The sequence below is a fragment of the Centruroides sculpturatus genome, unplaced genomic scaffold (assembly GCF_000671375.1).
Source record: "Centruroides sculpturatus isolate CEXI.00-Female unplaced genomic scaffold, Cexi_2.0 scaffold233, whole genome shotgun sequence".
NCBI lineage: Eukaryota > Metazoa > Arthropoda > Arachnida > Scorpiones > Buthidae > Centruroides > Centruroides sculpturatus.
In genome coordinates, this window is record NW_019384616.1 from 423,304 (window position 1) to 446,126 (window position 22,823).

The window sequence follows — 22,823 nt, forward strand, 5'->3', positions numbered from 1 at the left end:
AAGATGGAACTGTTTCGTCGTATTTGACGTTACTAGCGTTGAAACAAACATCAATTTTATATTTTCAAATATAAATCCTCATTTTTTTTTATTATATATTTGAATTAAGGGTAGATATAATATCCGCATTAACTACTGTTGAATTTTAAAAGTATTATGCCTTTATTTCTCAATTGAAACAGAACTTTAAGGATAAATGCAGATATATTTGGGCTGCCATTTCAATCTCTATGCTGGGAGCTACATATTTTCCAATATACATTATTAGCCAAAGATTCACCTTGTATATGAAGCCGATTCGAGTTTATAAACATAAGATTTATAATTTAAGTTATAAAAATAATAAATGCAATTATAAGAAAACTCAATGTATTTACAAAACAGTTGATAATCAATTTTAAAAAATGTTTAAAAAACATAAATAATAAAAATATACATAATATAAATATCAGATATTTTATGGATATACATAAAATATATTAAATATTTTTTAAAATGCAATCATGGAATACCGGTATATATATAAGTGTACTCTTTATAAAACCCTGTTTATTCCGAAATTACATATAAATAGATTGATTTTTTTTTTATAAAAGCTTAAATCAGTTGTTAACAAAATTGCTGCAGTTCAATCAATAAAATGAATATATTAAACCCATATTTTATTTATTGTGGATTTGTAAACTACAATACAGCACCGACATAATGCTATATCAACAACTATAAAATAATAAAAATAAAATAAATTTCAATTAATTTCTTCTGTAGTAACTGCTGTTACTTGTTTGCTGATAATTATTTGTACAGTTTTCTTCATTGTTGTCGGCTTTTTTCACAAATTTCATCTCAACCTTACTCTTTCTTCCCGACAGTTTACGTCGTCCATTCGAATGAGTCATAGACATTGCTGTTGTTATTGTTGTCAAAGATTTCTTTGAACTAACTAAAAGAAATATAAAACATCTAAAAATTATTATTAGCAATTGAATTTTTTAAATATAAATTTATACAATCGAACGTATCTGTTAACAATTCCTTTCAAACACTACCTCAACGTTCTTGAAGAATTCATCAAAGAGCAATCATAATTAATCAATAAGATCTCATTAATGTAATAATTAGGAAAACAATTTATAATTTTAAATGTAAACTTAATTAGAATCGCTTCTCGGTAAAATTCCCCTTGAAATTTTATAATTTATTTACATGAAAATTAAACTTAAATGTTAAAGTCTCTCAATTTAATAGACAGATATTTATTTTATAATTTTAAACATTGACGATTTAGATAAATGAATTTTTAATATTATAAAAGAAAAATAGGATGTATTTTTTTTTTTAAATTATAATTTAGATAACAGAGTATATTTCGAATCGATTACTAAAAGAAATGTTAGAATATTTAAATGATTTTTACGCTATTTGTTTTATACGGTGCAATTGTTCATTATAGAATTCAGTCGAGTTAGTCAAAAAGTTTTTCAAAATTCTGAAAGTTTACTAATCATTATCATATTCATACCAAGTTATAATAATAATAATAAGAACTAAATTAAAAAGTTCAAGATATATTTTCTTCTTCCTTCACATTTGTTAGTCATTTTCTTTTTCCTTTCCAGTTATTCATATTCCTTATGTGATTTATAAGGTGAAGAAGTAATGAAATGGCAAATTAGAACTGATGCCAAAATAGAAGTTAGGAATTTTCTGCAATTCGTATAGAATTTCAAGAGGAAAAAAAAAACAAATTTGATTTAGTACAAACAATATAGTTTTTTTTTTTATTTCAGTAAACTGTAAATAATTATTTTTATATATCCATTAAGTATATTTTATTTTAATTGTAAAATTCCTCTTAAAATACCATATTTCTTTTGTTAAATCTATAATACATTTCTTCAATCAGGTTTCTCTCTTCCGTCTTTCATAACGGAACGTCATCGTCTCTGTACGAAGGAAATAAAACGTCATATATTTCGGATTTTTCAATTCTTCCTTTTTAAAAAATAGCCAATTGGACACGTTAGAAAGAGTTAAATAAAGAGAGAGAAATTCATCCATCAAGGAGAGTTTTTCCTTAAGGTATGTAATACATTTTCTTTATCACAGTAGACGAAATTAAATGATTTTTGACTATATATAAAGTTTGAAAAGTATATAATAGTAAAACATAAAAAAAAAAATAGAATAGCATTATATTCTGTAGTAAAACTTCCAATAGATATAACTACTGAAGAATTACCGTTGTAAAGAATTGAAACATCGATTTCTGGTAAAAGAAAATATGAGAATATATATATATATATATACAAAATAACTTACTTGGTCTTTTAAAATTTGCTCTCTGGCATTTACATTGTAAAACTGCGCATAGCCCTTGTCGAAAATTGTTGTTAAATCCTCCGTAAATAATAGGATTGAGAACACTGTTCGAATAAGCGAGATAAAAGGCGAAGTATGAAAAACTATTAAACCATTCTGGAAGCTGTAAAAAGAATATTTATTTATATTAATGCTATAAAAAGGTATAGATATAAAGAAAAATCATTTATGATTTTTTTTCTTATAATACAAGAATTAAATTACTGATGATAAGCTATCAATTTTCAATATTATTACTATTAAAATTGTTTTAGAAGTCATTAAAAAGTAAAGAATCGTAACAGTTATATATATATATATATTATTTTGAGTTTTATCTTTCGGTTACATGCAGAATTAACTAAAGAGAATGTAAAACACATAAAAATCAATCTCCAAATATGCAGCATTTAATAATAATCTGTATTATAGAATTGGCTTTATTAAGAATATACTATTTTAAATTTTATAGTTTAAGGTGTAATATGTGGTATAGAAATATTTAAAAGTCGTTACAAATAATGTTTCTGTTGAAAAATATATTTTCAAAACTAGAAATTTCCTAGATTTAAAGACAAACAATATGCAAAGTTACCATTAAAGTACCAAAGTATTTTGCCATTATAAAAGTAGTGTTTTGTATCTAAATATCAGATTCATTAGGGGAAAAAAGTCTATCAAAATCACATTCTATGTTAACCGTAAATGGAATTCTAGATACAATAAATCATATATTATGTTATAAATAACGAATAGACACGCAAAAAGAAATCCTAAGTTGGTATCGTAAAAAAATAAATTGTATAAAAGATAGGAAAGTATCATTTCTTTATAAAATCTACAGTTCTACTATCTATTATTTCCAACGTGAATTTGGTCAATAGAAGATTGCATTTGCTACAAATGATGGATTGTATTGATTTGTAACAAGAAAACAATCTTGAACCTGCGATATTCATGATCATTGCTTTCTTTCTATAGAGTGACGGCTGTAAAAAGTCCCAAGAGAATCCCACTTCGACTATAAATTACTGTATAATACAAAAGATTGTCATTTTATAGCATTTTCGATCCCTGTACGAACAAAAGAATATTTTCGAAGAAAAACAAATTTATTTTTATTAACAAACTCACGTAGAAAGTCTTTAAAGCGCAAAATTTAATGGACAGAATATTAATTAAACATTAAATTTTACGGTTTTCTGATTTAATGATTTTAAATCTTGCTAAAACTTATGTATTTAAGCTTTTATTATGATAATCCTCTTTAATTGTCATGAAACTGTACTTATTAGTGAATACGTTTAATCACATAATTAAATTAATGTATTGTTATTTAGCTAATTAATTCAGTATTAATTATGCGCATTAATTAAATTGGTATTTAACAATGCAAAACTTTATTAATTGTTACATATCACCAGTTAAAAATAATTTCTAAAATTACATGGACGTAAATATAAAACATAGAAAATATCGTCTTCTTTTTAATTTTTAGATTTTAGAGGTTTTAAGAGATTTGGAATTTCTCAATTTGATATACGAAAGTAACTCAAAATTATTTATTTATTTATTATTTTAAACAAAACAATATAATTAACAATACAAGATTTGTTAAAATACGTAAGGTTTCTTAATTATAATTAATTTTCAACTTATTTAGTATATATATTTTTTACATTTTTGTATGATTAGTTTGCATTCTTCATAGGTCTATCATAATTGAAATGTCCCATTTTTCGAGGAATTGAAGGAGTAAATAAACTAGTATCGATTGTTATTAATCTAAAATCAATTCGTGAAAATTACAAAATCGAAAATAAAGTCAATTTATTTCTTACAAAAGTTAAATAAAATTAGACAGAATGGTTTTATATACGTGTAAATTTCCGTATTGTACGGAACTTGGAACTCCGGTTCCCTACACTGACCGTTCCTTCGATGATTATAAGTTCGGATTAATTCTATATATGAAATGTTTTTTAAAGTACTCTCTCGGATTGTTATGAAAATAAATAATAAATAACGAAGTACTTGAAAGTTTTGCGAGATCTATAGGAATTGAAATGTACTCGTGGTTTCAGTGTAGGACGAAGAATTATTATCTTTCTACATACATCAATAAGTCGGTTTATTTTTTTTTCAAAATGTTAAGAGTATATTTTCGAACTATACCAAAAATATAGCGTTATTTTAATTTGTTTTCAACTTCCAGTTCCTCCTGTAATCACACGAGGACACTCCAATTAGCAGTCAACTCATTGGAGTGGATAACCTCACAATTTGTGGTTGTCTTAAAGTACTGTGAGAGACCATTACATGAAGCTCTTTAAAATATTTGCTTTTTATTATTTATTTTTGGAAGTCTACTACTAATAATTTTCAGAATCTACTAATTGTAGTAACTAATAAGTTGTAATAAACTCGTAAATGCAAGTTTTATAATATTACAGAGTATTTTTACACAGCAGTTTCCACAGTTTTCAGGAAGACTTTCAGCTTTCAGGAGAAAACTGGGCCCTATTTAGGTGTTACACACGTAAAGAAAATTAGGAAATCTTCACGTGACCAGCCCGTTGATGAGGCACGAACCAGCAACTAAGTAATTACCAGTGTTCAGTAGTTTTTTTCAGTAGGCCACTGGTGACTATCGCATATGTAATTATAAAAGTTTTTAACTAAAAACTGACTACCATTGCAACTGTGTATCAAAATTTGTAAATTATTCTATAGTTACAATTAAACGTTATTAGCTTATGACGTAAAATTACGTACAGGGATCCCAATCTTCTTTTCCTATAGGTCTCGCAAGCTCGCAACAGATATTTAAATGGAAAATATCCAGCGATGAAAGTCGTTTATTTAAGTAATTTTTTGATGTAAGTAAAAACTTTTACTCTATTTATATGGGTAAAAATTTATTAACACGGTGATAATCATTGATTATTTTATGTTCTGTGTTTTCTTCGTCATTTTGTGTAAGTTATTCTTATCAAAATATCTAAATATATTAATTTTTTCATTCTTTTTATTCTGTAAAACCAGTGTAAATGCAGAGTTTAATGTTAATCTTCAGTTATCAATTGGTATAGGATTTACAATACTGGAATTCTTGTATGTTCAATGTTATAAATTTACAATACATATATGTTCAAAGAGATGCAATTCTGGAACTATTTTATATCTTCAAAAAAAGACTTATGAATGTCCATTAATCAAAACTTTTCTTTCAGAAAAGTGTCATACATTTGGTCACAAAATGAATTTCGAGTTTTTATTGTCTATTTATAGTTAATTTACTTTTTTACGGCATGGCTTCGTTGTTAACAGGAAAAGTATGATGTACAGGGGCAAGACACTATTAACTTGAGATCGAAAGCATATATGTTATATTAAAAATATAATTGTAAATTGCTGTCCGGCATTGTGATGATGTCCTAATAATTTTTGCTCGTTATAATTTTATATCTTTTGTTAAATTTTATACAAGAGACATAAAATACCGCAATAAAGAGAACAAGAACAACAATTTGATCTATAAAATAACAATAAATAAAAAATAAAAATGATTTGTCTTTGTGTAAGAAGAAGGCCAGAATATTATAGTAATACAGATGTGTTTATTAAAGAAAAAACTGCGTTAATTATTTATTTATTCGACGACTCCAATCAATACCAGAAGAAATTGTAATTACTTTACTTTCTTTAAATTAGAAAACAGAGACTAAGCAAATAAACAGAGAAACTGATGAATCTCTAAATATTTATTAATTCAAAACATACACAAAATGCGAATATTGAAATAATACGAAACTACTCAAGAAAAGATTATACAATTAGAGGAAAATTAAATTTCGAAAAGACGGGTCTTCACAATTGCTCAGCCCCATCTCTAAGTGGTTTGGGTAGCCTTTCTCTTTTCACATATGATTCAGAAAAGGGTAATTCTAAAGGCTCAAGTCCTTGTATTTTACTCTTGGTAATTCAATTTCATTCCACACTATACAACTGAAACACAGTCATACATACACTTCTATTTTTCAGACTAAATTGGATTCACTTTATGAGGCAATTATTTGGGTAGCGAAGCTTCAAAAAAGAATTCCTCGGTAGAAGTATATTCAGACTCCAAGCAAGTCTTGACAAAGCTTCAGGACAGATGCACGAAATACACAAAAATTAAGTACATTCAGTACTTAATTGCTTGATATCATTGATGTCTCCGTTAAGATTTACTATGTTACAAGACATACTGGAAACTTAGGTAATAAATTAGCTGATCGAAGCTACAGCAATAAACACCAACTACAATAAAAAGACTTGCCTTACTCCAAACATGCCTTAAAAGTGTACTGTAAATTCAGAAACAAATCTTTCAGGATTGGAACTGTGGGAGAGGTCACAAGGTAGTGTGAAAGGGCATTATATTCTTGTATTCAGAACGCTACATCACATCATATAATAATCGAAGTTTTGCAATAACACCGATACTCACGTATACAGCAATTTCAATAGCTACCCGGAGTCTCAAATACAGCAATTTGCAAATGTACATTTTGTAGTGAAAATATACATTATTTAATATACGACTGTCCTGGATACCCGAAAGAAAAAATGATAACTATAATTACTTTCATTTTTTATTCTTTTTATGGTTTTGTGCCCTGCCAAATTTAGTAGATTCTCAGGTCAGTCATATTCTCAGCTTGTTTTTTAAATCTTTTATTAAAGATATCTTTCAGAAAAGAAAAGTTATTGTTATTCAATACTTAATCTATGTTATGTATGCAGTATCTGCTATCTATCTCATATCAATCCACTTGTATCATTTAACCGCTCAGAGTATCGTGTGTTCTACTCTTCTTGAGAGGTAGACAGTAGTAATTTAGTAGTAATTTAGTAGTAATTTACTAGTAAGGTAGTGTGAAAGGGCATTATATTCTTGTATTAGTCTAAGATAAATAATAAAATAAATAAATATGCTTTGAAAGTGTATTTGATTGTATATGAGCTTAAAATACAATATCAAGAACAAAAATCCTTCAGTGTTATAAATATGCATATTTAAATTCTATAATAATATAGCCTCTAATTAGAAACTTTGTATTCAATACTTCTTAATATTGTATTTTTTAAATTATTAATCTACCCCTGTTTATACTTCGAACTAGAAAAATTTTGACGGTAATAGTTAATTGTGTAAGGGAAATCCAACTAAATATACATTAAAGTATTAAATTTCTTCTGGGGCATAGAAAGCTAACGACTCTGTCGACAGTCCATTATATATATATATACTTCACTTCTATATATTCGGATGTGGTGAAGTCCCTTGCATCCTTTTCATTTCAAAAGTATTGAAGATATATTAGCGCATAAAGAATCTTTAAAATTACTTTCAAGGTCGCTTATGCCCAGTATTATAGTATTGAGGGCCAACACAAGTAAATAAATAAATAAACTTTAAACTCCATCTAATTGTAATATATAACTGATACATTTATTTATGTAATATTCGTTTATGTAGATTAAAAGGACGAATAAAAATTTATAATTATCCATGAATATTTTTATTTTATAAATTATTATTATAATATTATTTTAAATCNAACATTATATTAACAAATTATAATGTAAATTATATAGGGTATTATTTAAATAATCCTTAAACCTTTATTTAATTAATTTTCCGTAACAAATTCTTCTTTCGCTAATATAATTGACATTCTTTTATCAATTTTATACGAAATGTTTGTGTAACTACGGTGACGAAATATCACAGAAGTTTCTTTTCTTTAATTTTAAACACACTTAATGAGTTGGGTGTAATTTAGTGCACCTTTATTCAGTATTTTTCAATTTAATGAATAAATTATTGTTTAATAAAATTACTAGAGTATTAACTAACACACAACTTTGTTAATTTTCTAAAAATTCGATAACTATTTCCGGTTTTAGATAAATAGAATAATTCTCTTTAGGCGCTCTCTCAGTTATTTTAAACTTAAATAATTAAGTTATATTAAATTTCCTTTTATTAAAACTGTATTAGTATTTACCATTAAAAGATAAGTGTACATTGCAAATATTTACGTAATTAATTCAATGATAAAAGTTATTTGTCGAAATCTTTAATCATAAAATCTATAATTTCTATTTAAAACTTTTAAATTTTGTAACGATTTATTTAAAGAAAAATTTAAAGGACAGAAGGAAGAAAAAAAATAAATATAATACTAATTTAGTTTTAACGGAATCAAATTTATAATGAGAGAAGACAAAGATAACGAGGCGACAATTTCTGGTTATTTGATATTTGATATGTTTTATTCGCAATTTTATTGTAATTTATTAAAATGTAACTCGTTAAATTTCTTGTAGTTAGTTTCATATAACATTTGCGTGTGTTTTTACTTTGCTTTTTTATATCCAATGACTTCATTTGAATAGAATGAGAAGAGAAACTTTCTCCTTAATAACTTGATCATTCGAAAAGTAATAATCTTTTTAAAGCTGTTATAGAAAAAAAATTCATTCTAACATTGTACATTTTAGAAAAAATATATATATTTTTAACTTTTTACAATTTATTTATTCAAATAAACTTCGTAGAATTTTATCTATGGTCTAACAAATTACAAATTTAATCATTTTTAAAGTGAAGATAATAACAGTTAAAGTAGATTCGAAAAAAAAAAATATATATTCCAGTAATTAAAGTTCGTTTTTAATAACTAATATTAATCACATTAATTAAACTGTTAGATTGAACGTTTTTATAAAAGTGCTGAAGAGATAAGAGCTTTTGAATTTTGTACTTATATCGAAAATAGTTCGAAAAATAAATTGTAAAAGTGAATGTAAATTGTAACATCAATAAATTTATATTTATTAAATGTATTTTTTAAAAAATATGTACAGATTTATTGAAGCAATAAATCTATACATCTTATGTGCTGTATATTTCAATAAATTATCTACATAAAGTATTCTTCGATAGATTGAAGTGTCCTGTATTTTATAGCACATATTTTATAGGAATTTTTTTTGTAAAAACAGAAGTTATATAAAACATGGTAGTCACATAAATTCTATTCTTTTCCTGTTTGTAAACTTTTTCGTATATATTGAACGTTTTTTTTAAAAAAAAAAAGTATAAAATTACAATCGACCCCCACTATAACACTTTTGATTTTTCCGTTTTATATGAATTCCATGTTGTACGAGTCACTTAGATTTTACAAATACACGAGCCGTTCACAGCCCGGCACGCGTATTTGTAAAATCTAATTGACTCGTACAACATGGGATTCATATAAAACGGAAAAATCAACAGTGTTATAGGGGGGGTCGACTGGTATAATTAAAAACATTAAAGAAAGTAAAATTTATTTTATAAACTTAATCATTATAGTTTCTTATATAAGTTATTAATCATTTTATCTTCATATTAAATGACTTTTCTAGTAAACACACTATAAATTATTCACTTTTGTTTAATAGAAAGTCGATTTAAATTTATATTTATCAATTAATTTAAATTAGAAATGTAAACAAAATGTTTATACAATTACTTTAGTAATCTCTAAGGATGATTTTAGTATTTATTTTATGAATAAATATACTTACCTCTCCATATTCGCTGCTCGAATGTCCGAATTCAGAATAAATAAGCGTTATTTGAAAGGGTGCCCAGCATACGATAAACACCGTTAGTACAATGCAAACCAATACAATTACCTGTTAAAACAGAAAAATTGTTTAAGTCATCAAACCTTCGAGGGTGTTTTTTTTAGCAAGGGAATAGAATAAAGCAAAATAAATATTGAAATTTTCAACGTATAAAATATAAAATTTTTAGATAAATATATGATATTTTAAATTTAATATTTACGGTTTAATTTGATAAAATAAAATAAAATATTTAAAATATTCCAAACGTTAACTTTACTCTTTTACAAATTACGAATAAATTGATTTTTAACGAGATATTTTTAATTAAAATGTTGATTTATTTAATTTTCTATTTAGAAAAGTTAACTAATTGTTGTTTAATATCAAAAACACTGCCAGACTCTTCATAATTAAATTAGTTAGAGATTTAATAATAAATAATTATAATCTGTAACAGGTTTATTAAAAGTGTTTCGATATATTTTTTAAAGTTAATCTTTAGAATCATAAAGAAACATAAACGATACTACTTTTTAACACAGGATTTGTATGATAAACTTCTAAGATGTGTTAAATGTACGAAATTATATCTAAGATTAATAACATGTATCAGGATACTAATAGGAATTTATAAAATACGCTATTTAATAAAAACTTTATTTAATTTTCAAACTGTTTTTTTATTTAATTAAGCATGAAATTTGTTTTTTTAAAACTCCAGCAACGAGTTGCTTAACTTTCCCGGCAACAACATTTAAAATTGCGTATGGCAATATCTGTTATGATGTTTTATTTAAAAAACTTTTTATATTATTAATTATTATAAAATGACAAAAAAAACCTTAATTCTAAAGGTAAGAATCGATTTTATAAAAAAAAAAAAAAGAAAGACTGTAAATGCTAATAACCAGTAAAATCTTCCTTAAGTCCAATCCCACTCGAGATAAGAGACACGATCCTGTATATATCTTCCCACCCCCTCGTCCTTTAACCACTAAAATTTAATAGTATCAATACCTCTAATATACAAATTTCTTTGTAAAATTTCAGAAAATTTCGACAAAAGGAACAGGAGATATTAAGCTTCAAACAGGGTAAACAAAATCGTGCCCCCAGACAATATTTTATTGGAATAATTAAATCACTTCTTTAATTAACAATTTAAACGATCTTTTTGTTGGGGAATTTACTGAAGAATCTAATAAATGTTTTTTTTTTTAAATTTTTATAAAATACAATAAATTTTTTGTCGTATGATCATTGAAGTAAAAAATTAAATTCCTTTTGGATAAATGAATAATACTGATAATAAGTTAATATTAATTTGGATCACTAAATTAATAATTATAGTTTTTTTTTCTTTCATATTGTATCATTCATTTTTCTTTTATTTGAATTAATTATCTTTTATTATACGTGAACTTTAAATACAATTACTTTTGTTTTTTCTAAATTTTATCGCCAATTCTCATTTATTCTTATTTAGTTTGAGAAGTTTTTCTGCTAGATTCATTAATAAATTATTGGAGTTTTTTTGAATGTTCGAATTAATATAAAAAGTATTAAATTATCCTTATTAAATATACTTTAAATTAATAATTTTTAATGTAGAAAAGGAATTCATTTTATTAGAAACGTTTTAAAATTTTGTGTAAAAATTTAAATACCTTTTTTCCTTATTTAATTTCGTTTTCTTTATCATATCTGGCGGTTGATATATTGAATAATGATTAAAATATTATTTAAACCCACTCCAAATAAATCAAAATAAAAAAGGAAACTTAATATAAAGCAAGAGGAAGAGATTAACTTTATTAGTCATTTTCTATGTTATTTCTGATAATTTTTTTTTCTTCTTTTAAACTTTAAAAAAGTTATAACTGTTTTTAAATTACTTAACGTCATCTGGGAATAAAATAATTATTTTAACTAATTATAAAACACATTATTTTTTTTCTAAAACAATTTAGATTACATCAGTTTTCTTTACTGGGAATGATGGTTACAAGAATATTATACATTCTCAGAAGTACTTATTATACTCTTGAACAAGTTATTCCTAGTAAATAATGTACACTTATCAGAAAGGTTGTATAAATGTACATATTAGCGAATGTTACGCTTATATTTATGATATAATTTATTACATATTTTAGAATAAGTAGAGTGTTTATAACATTAGTAATTTTAGTTCGAATAAATCTTTGTTTTCCTGATTGATTATCCGGCATATTATTCTTCTAAAGTGTTTCAGTTAAATGTTTTTTTACGTGAAGGAATGAAGGATTCTCTTTGAACAACCATCTGGATTTTATATATGCAAATTACTTACGATTCCTGTTAAAAGTAATGCTCAAATTATAAACAAAAATAAAGAAGCGTGGGAAGAAACTGGGAAGAGGTGGAATGATCTTAGAAGTAGGAGAAGAAGAAGATAAAATCATTTAATTGTTGAATGATCAAAGAAGATGAAACCTTTATTAACAACTTCTATTTTAAAAATTGATTAAATTACGTATCATCATCCAAATAATATATATGACTTGATCAATTTTCAGTTTGAATTCTCTTTTATGAATTGATTTAAATATAATTCAATTCAAACAGAAATTTTGAAGGTTTTCTTTTGGTCACAACAATTTGAGGGTTTTCTTTTGGTCACAACAATTTGAGGGTTTTCTTTTGGTCACAACAATTTGAAGTTTAATTTTATACATAACACAACTAAAATAATATCAAACTATAAAATGAAGTTATATTAAATTTATTTTTGTATTCATTTATAATAAATAATTAAGACTTTCTGGAAATGAGTTAAGGAATTGATCAATAACATTTTCTTAGTATTTGTGTAATGGATAAGTACTAATAAAAGACAATAGATTGTAGTCCAATGTTTTTTCATTAGTACTTGCTTTTCCTACTACAGACAAAAGAAAGGGAAAACTCATATAAATGAATGACGATCCTGCTTATCGAATGCCTCTTACAGTTTATTGCCAAATCTAGAGATGTTATTGAGGAAGTTAGATAGGCCTACCGAACTGGAATTATTTCGTTGTAAATAATTTTGATTTTAATTAAAAATAATAAATAAACGTATGAAAATATTTTGGGAATCTTTCAAATACATTACCTTCTAAATATGGAAGCAAATGGCTTTCTGGCAATTCTTAAATGTTTCTTGGCGTAGAAGGAAAATTTTACGTTTATTTATTTGATTAAAATAGAACTGAAGCTCGTCTAACTTTTAAATTAATAAAAGCGTTCAAGGTCGTATTTGCAGCTAGAAATATTAAAAGTGAATCAATAAACTAAGGGAATAGGAAATAATCGTTCAAGATCTGTCCACCAGTGGCAGAGTGAAGTTTTCTGGGTTTTGTTTACGTGTCTAACAGTAAATAGAGACCAGCTTTACATAGAAAGTTTTCTCTTGACAGATCGCACTTGTATTGTGTTGCCTTACCCTATCAAAATCAATCAGTCCGTTTATAACCTACATTGATCAGTCAAAACATTATAATCATATCTTGTTAATGCAAGAACCGTCTCTATAGACACACAGCGACACGTGTATAGGTCATCAGATTAACATTTAACAGCTGACAGAAGGTTGCACAATCAGTAGTTATCGTATGCTAATGGTAAAGCAGCAAAGACCAAATTGTGGTAATTAGACGCCTTGGAGTCACATTTCCGAAACGGCGTAGCTCATCGGTAGGAATTGTCCATAAAAGATGATAGTCTAAACATGTGCCTTGCCAATGATTCGTGGCTTGCCATTTCATTGATCAAAGAGATAAAAAAGGTCGGTGTAGCTAGAGTTTTTCAAAACACACTGTTCATCGAATAATAAGTGTATAGACATCAGACCTAGTCTTGGCCTCTGTTAACAATGTTCATCACTGACAATGTTTGCAGCGTGCACGTTATCCTTAAAATTAGATCGTTAATGAATGGAAGGTTGCCTCGTCCGACAAATCACGATTCATAAATCCCTTGACGTAAATCCAATTGAATACTTGGATTTGAGTTAGAAAAATGGATTCATTACAAAAGATGTAAATTACAATTTATAGGAACTGAAAGCTTTCTGATGGTATAATGATTTCAGTTCTCACTAGACACCTACTAAAATCTCGAAGAATTCATGTCTTGCTAGGTGCAGGCTGCTTTGGCAGCAAGAAGAACCATTTTATTTTATTAAGTACTTGTTCATAGTGTTTTAGCTGGTGGATTTATTGTTGGCATATTTCAATATATTGCAATTAACTTTCAATATTTTATAACTGTATTGTTTTTAAAAACATCGTAATAATCGTTATGAAATTATGTTTTTCTTTTTTAATTAAAGCCATGAAAACTTACATTAATGTTACAGATACTGACATGTTTATTAAAACTTCTTTGTTAGTATAAAATAATATCACAATTAAAAAATATAATACTGAAACGAGAAATTATTTATTGTGACATCCTCAAAATGCCGAGCTGCAATTTTTAATCGTATTTTTAATTAATTTAATTTAAAATACATGCTCTCCATCTCAAATTAGTAGTGGCTTGCCCCTGTATATCATACTTTTCCTTTAACAACAGAATCGTGCCGATCATCTATTTAACTCCTTTCAGGGGAAAAGTTTGAATTTAAATAACATGATTTTCGGTTTGCATCGGAAATTCTTGTATTTCGGTTTGCATCGGAAATTGGGAACTCTTACCTCTAATCTTTTTACATCTGATCTTAACTGTCATATAACTAACTATGTTCTCAAGATAACGAAAGGACAGACGGACAGACGGACGGACAGACGGACGGACAAAAAACGGACGACAATGGAAATTTACAGGTCTAATTTTTTTCAATTAAAATAATGGAGTCGATCACGGTCCTCCGCACGATGGAGGGGATCAGATCAACCAATATAGTTAAAAAATTCTACATTATCCGGCCTACTGTCCGGATCTGTCAGCTTGCTTTAATCACCTGTTTAATTCTTTCAAGGAAGCTTTGAGAGACAGATGATTCTCCCAGAATTCCGAAGTGAGCGAGTTCATCATGCAGTTGCTCCGACATCAGTTAAAAGATTTATATTCTGTAGTGAAGAACATCGTTACCAAATGCAAAGAATGGGACACACAAAACTATGGCAAGCAAGCATGGCAAGCATGGCTAGCAAGCAAACCAAAAAGAGAGATGTGTCATCATGTAGAGGAGAAGTGACTAGTGAAAGAAACATTAATTGAAACTATGTAACACACATAGTTTTATCGCCTCTATTGAAATTATAGAGAGAAATTGAACCACCCTCGTAGATAGACAATAATGAGTTAATGATTATAGTTGATTATTATTAATTCAATGATTACGGATCGTTACCTAAACAATAAGAACTTAACCTCCCTTTATCTCTTCAATTCACGACCTTTAACCATCAAAATTTAATAGCTTCAATGTCCCTCATATACAAACTTCCCTGCAAAATTTCAGAAATTTTCGACAAAAGACACAAGAGTTGTTAAGCTTTAAAGTGGGTGAACAAAATCGTGTCCTCCACACAAACATCCATACATACAGGGGAAAATTCAGGTTTTTTTTTTTAATTTCTCGCCGTCTAATATGTTGAATATTTAGTACGTTATTATGTATTTATTTATACTAAACGAATATATAATACTGTAATTAACACTCAAAGAATTAATTTATAATTTATTTTATTTCGTTTCGTTTGATAACAGACTTCTATCAAGAGATTTAAGAAAGGGAAAAATGTGTATTAATATATAGACTATTCTATTATACATTATTAATTATAATAAACAAATAAAATTGGCTAACATTGATCCCAGTTCATTGCAATATTTATTCTTATTTTCTTATTAAATTTTAAATATTCATAAGAATTGTTGTTTTAATCAAATATTTACCTCTGGAAATAGGATAAATTTAAAGATTTTAATTTTTATTTTATATCGTTAATTATAGAATAATTAGTAAATAATGTAGTTTGTTTTACTATATAATCACATAACATTAAACTTTTATTGTTTATTAAATACAAGAATAAAACCGAAATATTCTATATACATGTATATTTGCTTTAGTTAAATTTTAAAAAAAATAATNAATGATAAAAGTTATTTGTCGAAATCTTTAATCATAAAATCTATAATTTCTATTTAAAACTTTTAAATTTTGTAACGATTTATTTAAAGAAAAATTTAAAGGACAGAAGGAAGAAAAAAAATAAATATAATACTAATTTAGTTTTAACGGAATCAAATTTATAATGAGAGAAGACAAAGATAACGAGGCGACAATTTCTGGTTATTTGATATTTGATATGTTTTATTCGCAATTTTATTGTAATTTATTAAAATGTAACTCGTTAAATTTCTTGTAGTTAGTTTCATATAACATTTGCGTGTGTTTTTACTTTGCTTTTTTATATCCAATGACTTCATTTGAATAGAATGAGAAGAGAAACTTTCTCCTTAATAACTTGATCATTCGAAAAGTAATAATCTTTTTAAAGCTCTTATAGAAAAAAAATTCATTCTAACATTGTACATTTTAGAAAAAATATATATTTTTTTAACTTTTTACAATTTATTTATTCAAATAAACTTCGTAGAATTTTATCTATGGTCTAACAAATTACAAATTTAATCATTTTTAAAGTGAAGATAATAACAGTTAAAGTAGATTCGAAAAAAAAAAATATATATTCCAGTAATTAAAGTTCGTTTTTAATAACTAATATTAATCACATTAATTAAACTGTTAGATTGAACGTTTTTATAAAAGTGCTGAAGAGATAAGAGCTTTTGAATTTTGTACTTATATCGAAAATAGTTCGAAAAATAAATTGTAAAAGTGAATGTAAATTGTAACATCAATAAATTTATATTTATTAAATGTATTTTTTAAAAAATATGTACAGATTTATTGAAGCAATAAATCTATACATCTTATGTGCTGTATATTTCAATAAATTATCTACATAAAGTATTCTTCGATAGATTGAAGTGTCCTGTATTTTATAGCACATATTTTATAGGAATTTTTTTTGTAAAAACAGAAGTTATATAAAACATGGTAGTCACATAAATTCTATTCTTTTCCTGTTTGTAAACTTTTTCGTATATATTGAACGTTTTTTTTAAAAAAAAAAAGTATAAAATTACAATCGACCCCCACTATAACACTTTTGATTTTTCCGTTTTATATGAATTCCATGTTGTACGAGTCACTTAGATTTTACAAATACACGAGCCGTTCACAGCCCGGCACGCGTATTTGTAAAATCTAATTGACTCGTACAACATGGGATTCATATAAAACGGAAAAATCAACAGTGTTATAGGGGGGGTCGACTGGTATAATTAAAAACATTAAAGAAAGTAAAATTTATTTTATAAACTTAATCATTATAGTTTCTTATATAAGTTATTAATCATTTTATCTTCATATTAAATGACTTTTCTAGTAAACACACTATAAATTATTCACTTTTGTTTAATAGAAAGTCGATTTAAATTTATATTTATCAATTAATTTAAATTAGAAATGTAAACAAAATGTTTATACAATTACTTTAGTAATCTCTAAGGATGATTTTAGTATTTATTTTATGAATAAATATACTTACCTCTCCATATTCGCTGCTCGAATGTCCGAATTCAGAATAAATAAGCGTTATTTGAAAGGGTGCCCAGCATACGATAAACACCGTTAGTACAATGCAAACCAATACAATTACCTGTTAAAACAGAAAAATTGTTTAAGTCATCAAACCTTCGAGGGTGTTTTTTTTTTAGCAAGGGAATAGAATAAAGCAAAATAAATATTGAAATTTTCAACGTATAAAATATAAAATTTTTAGATAAATATATGATATTTTAAATTTAATATTTACGGTTTAATTTGATAAAATAAAATAAAATATTTAAAATATTCCAAACGTTAACTTTACTCTTTTACAAATTACGAATAAATTGATTTTTAACGAGATATTTTTAATTAAAATGTTGATTTATTTAATTTTCTATTTAGAAAAGTTAACTAATTGTTGTTTAATATCAAAAACACTGCCAGACTCTTCATAATTAAATTAGTTAGAGATTTAATAATAAATAATTATAATCTGTAACAGGTTTATTAAAAGTGTTTCGATATATTTTTTAAAGTTAATCTTTAGAATCATAAAGAAACATAAACGATACTACTTTTTAACACAGGATTTGTATGATAAACTTCTAAGATGTGTTAAATGTACGAAATTATATCTAAGATTAATAACATGTATCAGGATACTAATAGGAATTTATAAAATACGCTATTTAATAAAAACTTTATTTAATTTTCAAACTGTTTTTTTATTTAATTAAGCATGAAATTTGTTTTTTTAAAACTCCAGCAACGAGTTGCTTAACTTTCCCGGCAACAACATTTAAAATTGCGTATGGCAATATCTGTTATGATGTTTTATTTAAAAAACTTTTTATATTATTAATTATTATAAAATGACAAAAAAAACCTTAATTCTAAAGGTAAGAATCGATTTTATAAAAAAAAAAAAAAGAAAGACTGTAAATGCTAATAACCAGTAAAATCTTCCTTAAGTCCAATCCCACTCGAGATAAGAGACACGATCCTGTATATATCTTCCCACCCCCTCGTCCTTTAACCACTAAAATTTAATAGTATCAATACCTCTAATATACAAATTTCTTTGTAAAATTTCAGAAAATTTCGACAAAAGGAACAGGAGATATTAAGCTTCAAACAGGGTAAACAAAATCGTGCCCCCAGACAATATTTTATTGGAATAATTAAATCACTTCTTTAATTAACAATTTAAACGATCTTTTTGTTGGGGAATTTACTGAAGAATCTAATAAATGTTTTTTTTTTTAAATTTTTATAAAATACAATAAATTTTTTGTCGTATGATCATTGAAGTAAAAAATTAAATTCCTTTTGGATAAATGAATAATACTGATAATAAGTTAATATTAATTTGGATCACTAAATTAATAATTATAGTTTTTTTTTCTTTCATATTGTATCATTCATTTTTCTTTTATTTGAATTAATTATCTTTTATTATACGTGAACTTTAAATACAATTACTTTTGTTTTTTCTAAATTTTATCGCCAATTCTCATTTATTCTTATTTAGTTTGAGAAGTTTTTCTGCTAGATTCATTAATAAATTATTGGAGTTTTTTTGAATGTTCGAATTAATATAAAAAGTATTAAATTATCCTTATTAAATATACTTTAAATTAATAATTTTTAATGTAGAAAAGGAATTCATTTTATTAGAAACGTTTTAAAATTTTGTGTAAAAATTTAAATACCTTTTTTCCTTATTTAATTTCGTTTTCTTTATCATATCTGGCGGTTGATATATTGAATAATGATTAAAATATTATTTAAACCCACTCCAAATAAATCAAAATAAAAAAGGAAACTTAATATAAAGCAAGAGGAAGAGATTAACTTTATTAGTCATTTTCTATGTTATTTCTGATAATTTTTTTTTCTTCTTTTAAACTTTAAAAAAGTTATAACTGTTTTTAAATTACTTAACGTCATCTGGGAATAAAATAATTATTTTAACTAATTATAAAACACATTATTTTTTTTCTAAAACAATTTAGATTACATCAGTTTTCTTTACTGGGAATGATGGTTACAAGAATATTATACATTCTCAGAAGTACTTATTATACTCTTGAACAAGTTATTCCTAGTAAATAATGTACACTTATCAGAAAGGTTGTATAAATGTACATATTAGCGAATGTTACGCTTATATTTATGATATAATTTATTACATATTTTAGAATAAGTAGAGTGTTTATAACATTAGTAATTTTAGTTCGAATAAATCTTTGTTTTCCTGATTGATTATCCGGCATATTATTCTTCTAAAGTGTTTCAGTTAAATGTTTTTTTACGTGAAGGAATGAAGGATTCTCTTTGAACAACCATCTGGATTTTATATATGCAAATTACTTACGATTCCTGTTAAAAGTAATGCTCAAATTATAAACAAAAATAAAGGAGCGTGGGAAGAAACTGGGAAGAGGTGGAATGATCTTAGAAGTAGGAGAAGAAGAAGATAAAATCATTTAATTGTTGAATGATCAAAGAAGATGAAACCTTTATTAACAACTTCTATTTTAAAAATTGATTAAATTACGTATCATCATCCAAATAATATATATGACTTGATCAATTTTCAGTTTGAATTCTCTTTTATGAATTGATTTAAATATAATTCAATTCAAACAGAAATTTTGAAGGTTTTCTTTTGGTCACAACAATTTGAGGGTTTTCTTTTGGTCACAACAATTTGAGGGTTTTCTTTTGGTCACAACAATTTGAAGTTTAATTTTATACATAACACAACTAAAATAATATCAAACTATAAAATGAAGTTATATTAAATTTATTTTTGTATTCATTTATAATAAATAATTAAGACTTTCTGGAAATGAGTTAAGGAATTGATCAATAACATTTTCTTAGTATTTGTGTAATGGATAAGTACTAATAAAAGACAATAGATTGTAGTCCAATGTTTTTTCATTAGTACTTGCTTTTCCTACTACAGACAAAAGAAAGGGAAAACTCATATAAATGAATGACGATCCTGCTTATCGAATGCCTCTTACAGTTTATTGCCAAATCTAGAGATGTTATTGAGGAAGTTAGATAGGCCTACCGAACTGGAATTATTTCGTTGTAAATAATTTTGATTTTAATTAAAAATAATAAATAAACGTATGAAAATATTTTGGGAATCTTTCAAATACATTACCTTCTAAATATGGAAGCAAATGGCTTTCTGGCAATTCTTAAATGTTTCTTGGCGTAGAAGGAAAATTTTACGTTTATTTATTTGATTAAAATAGAACTGAAGCTCGTCTAACTTTTAAATTAATAAAAGCGTTCAAGGTCGTATTTGCAGCTAGAAATATTAAAAGTGAATCAATAAACTAAGGGAATAGGAAATAATCGTTCAAGATCTGTCCACCAGTGGCAGAGTGAAGTTTTCTGGGTTTTGTTTACGTGTCTAACAGTAAATAGAGACCAGCTTTACATAGAAAGTTTTCTCTTGACAGATCGCACTTGTATTGTGTTGCCTTACCCTATCAAAATCAATCAGTCCGTTTATAACCTACATTGATCAGTCAAAACATTATAATCATATCTTGTTAATGCAAGAACCGTCTCTATAGACACACAGCGACACGTGTATAGGTCATCAGATTAACATTTAACAGCTGACAGAAGGTTGCACAATCAGTAGTTATCGTATGCTAATGGTAAAGCAGCAAAGACCAAATTGTGGTAATTAGACGCCTTGGAGTCACATTTCCGAAACGGCGTAGCTCATCGGTAGGAATTGTCCATAAAAGATGATAGTCTAAACATGTGCCTTGCCAATGATTCGTGGCTTGCCATTTCATTGATCAAAGAGATAAAAAAGGTCGGTGTAGCTAGAGTTTTTCAAAACACACTGTTCATCGAATAATAAGTGTATAGACATCAGACCTAGTCTTGGCCTCTGTTAACAATGTTCATCACTGACAATGTTTGCAGCGTGCACGTTATCCTTAAAATTAGATCGTTAATGAATGGAAGGTTGCCTCGTCCGACAAATCACGATTCATAAATCCCTTGACGTAAATCCAATTGAATACTTGGATTTGAGTTAGAAAAATGGATTCATTACAAAAGATGTAAATTACAATTTATAGGAACTGAAAGCTTTCTGATGGTATAATGATTTCAGTTCTCACTAGACACCTACTAAAATCTCGAAGAATTCATGTCTTGCTAGGTGCAGGCTGCTTTGGCAGCAAGAAGAACCATTTTATTTTATTAAGTACTTGTTCATAGTGTTTTAGCTGGTGGATTTATTGTTGGCATATTTCAATATATTGCAATTAACTTTCAATATTTTATAACTGTATTGTTTTTAAAAACATCGTAATAATCGTTATGAAATTATGTTTTTCTTTTTTAATTAAAGCCATGAAAACTTACATTAATGTTACAGATACTGACATGTTTATTAAAACTTCTTTGTTAGTATAAAATAATATCACAATTAAAAAATATAATACTGAAACGAGAAATTATTTATTGTGACATCCTCAAAATGCCGAGCTGCAATTTTTAATCGTATTTTTAATTAATTTAATTTAAAATACATGCTCTCCATCTCAAATTAGTAGTGGCTTGCCCCTGTATATCATACTTTTCCTTTAACAACAGAATCGTGCCGATCATCTATTTAACTCCTTTCAGGGGAAAAGTTTGAATTTAAATAACATGATTTTCGGTTTGCATCGGAAATTCTTGTATTTCGGTTTGCATCGGAAATTGGGAACTCTTACCTCTAATCTTTTTACATCTGATCTTAACTGTCATATAACTAACTATGTTCTCAAGATAACGAAAGGACAGACGGACAGACGGACGGACAGACGGACGGACAAAAAACGGACGACAATGGAAATTTACAGGTCTAATTTTTTTCAATTAAAATAATGGAGTCGATCACGGTCCTCCGCACGATGGAGGGGATCAGATCAACCAATATAGTTAAAAAATTCTACATTATCCGGCCTACTGTCCGGATCTGTCAGCTTGCTTTAATCACCTGTTTAATTCTTTCAAGGAAGCTTTGAGAGACAGATGATTCTCCCAGAATTCCGAAGTGAGCGAGTTCATCATGCAGTTGCTCCGACATCAGTTAAAAGAT

General features: G+C 26.3%; 1 protein-coding gene across 1 annotated transcript in view; it reads right to left on the reverse strand.

The window, feature by feature from the left end:
• Positions 1 to 752: 752 nt before the first annotated feature.
• LOC111625389 (QRFP-like peptide receptor) overlaps positions 753 to 22,823 on the reverse strand; it is a 120,589-nt gene continuing 98,518 nt past the window's right edge. Inside the window, exons 4-7 of the mRNA XM_023368525.1 lie at positions 17,688 to 17,798; positions 9,991 to 10,101; positions 2,323 to 2,485; positions 753 to 943 (exon numbers count right to left, since the gene is read on the reverse strand). Coding sequence (XP_023224293.1) covers positions 753 to 943; positions 2,323 to 2,485; positions 9,991 to 10,101; positions 17,688 to 17,798 — 576 coding nt within the window. The remainder of the gene's footprint in view (positions 944 to 2,322; positions 2,486 to 9,990; positions 10,102 to 17,687; positions 17,799 to 22,823) is intronic.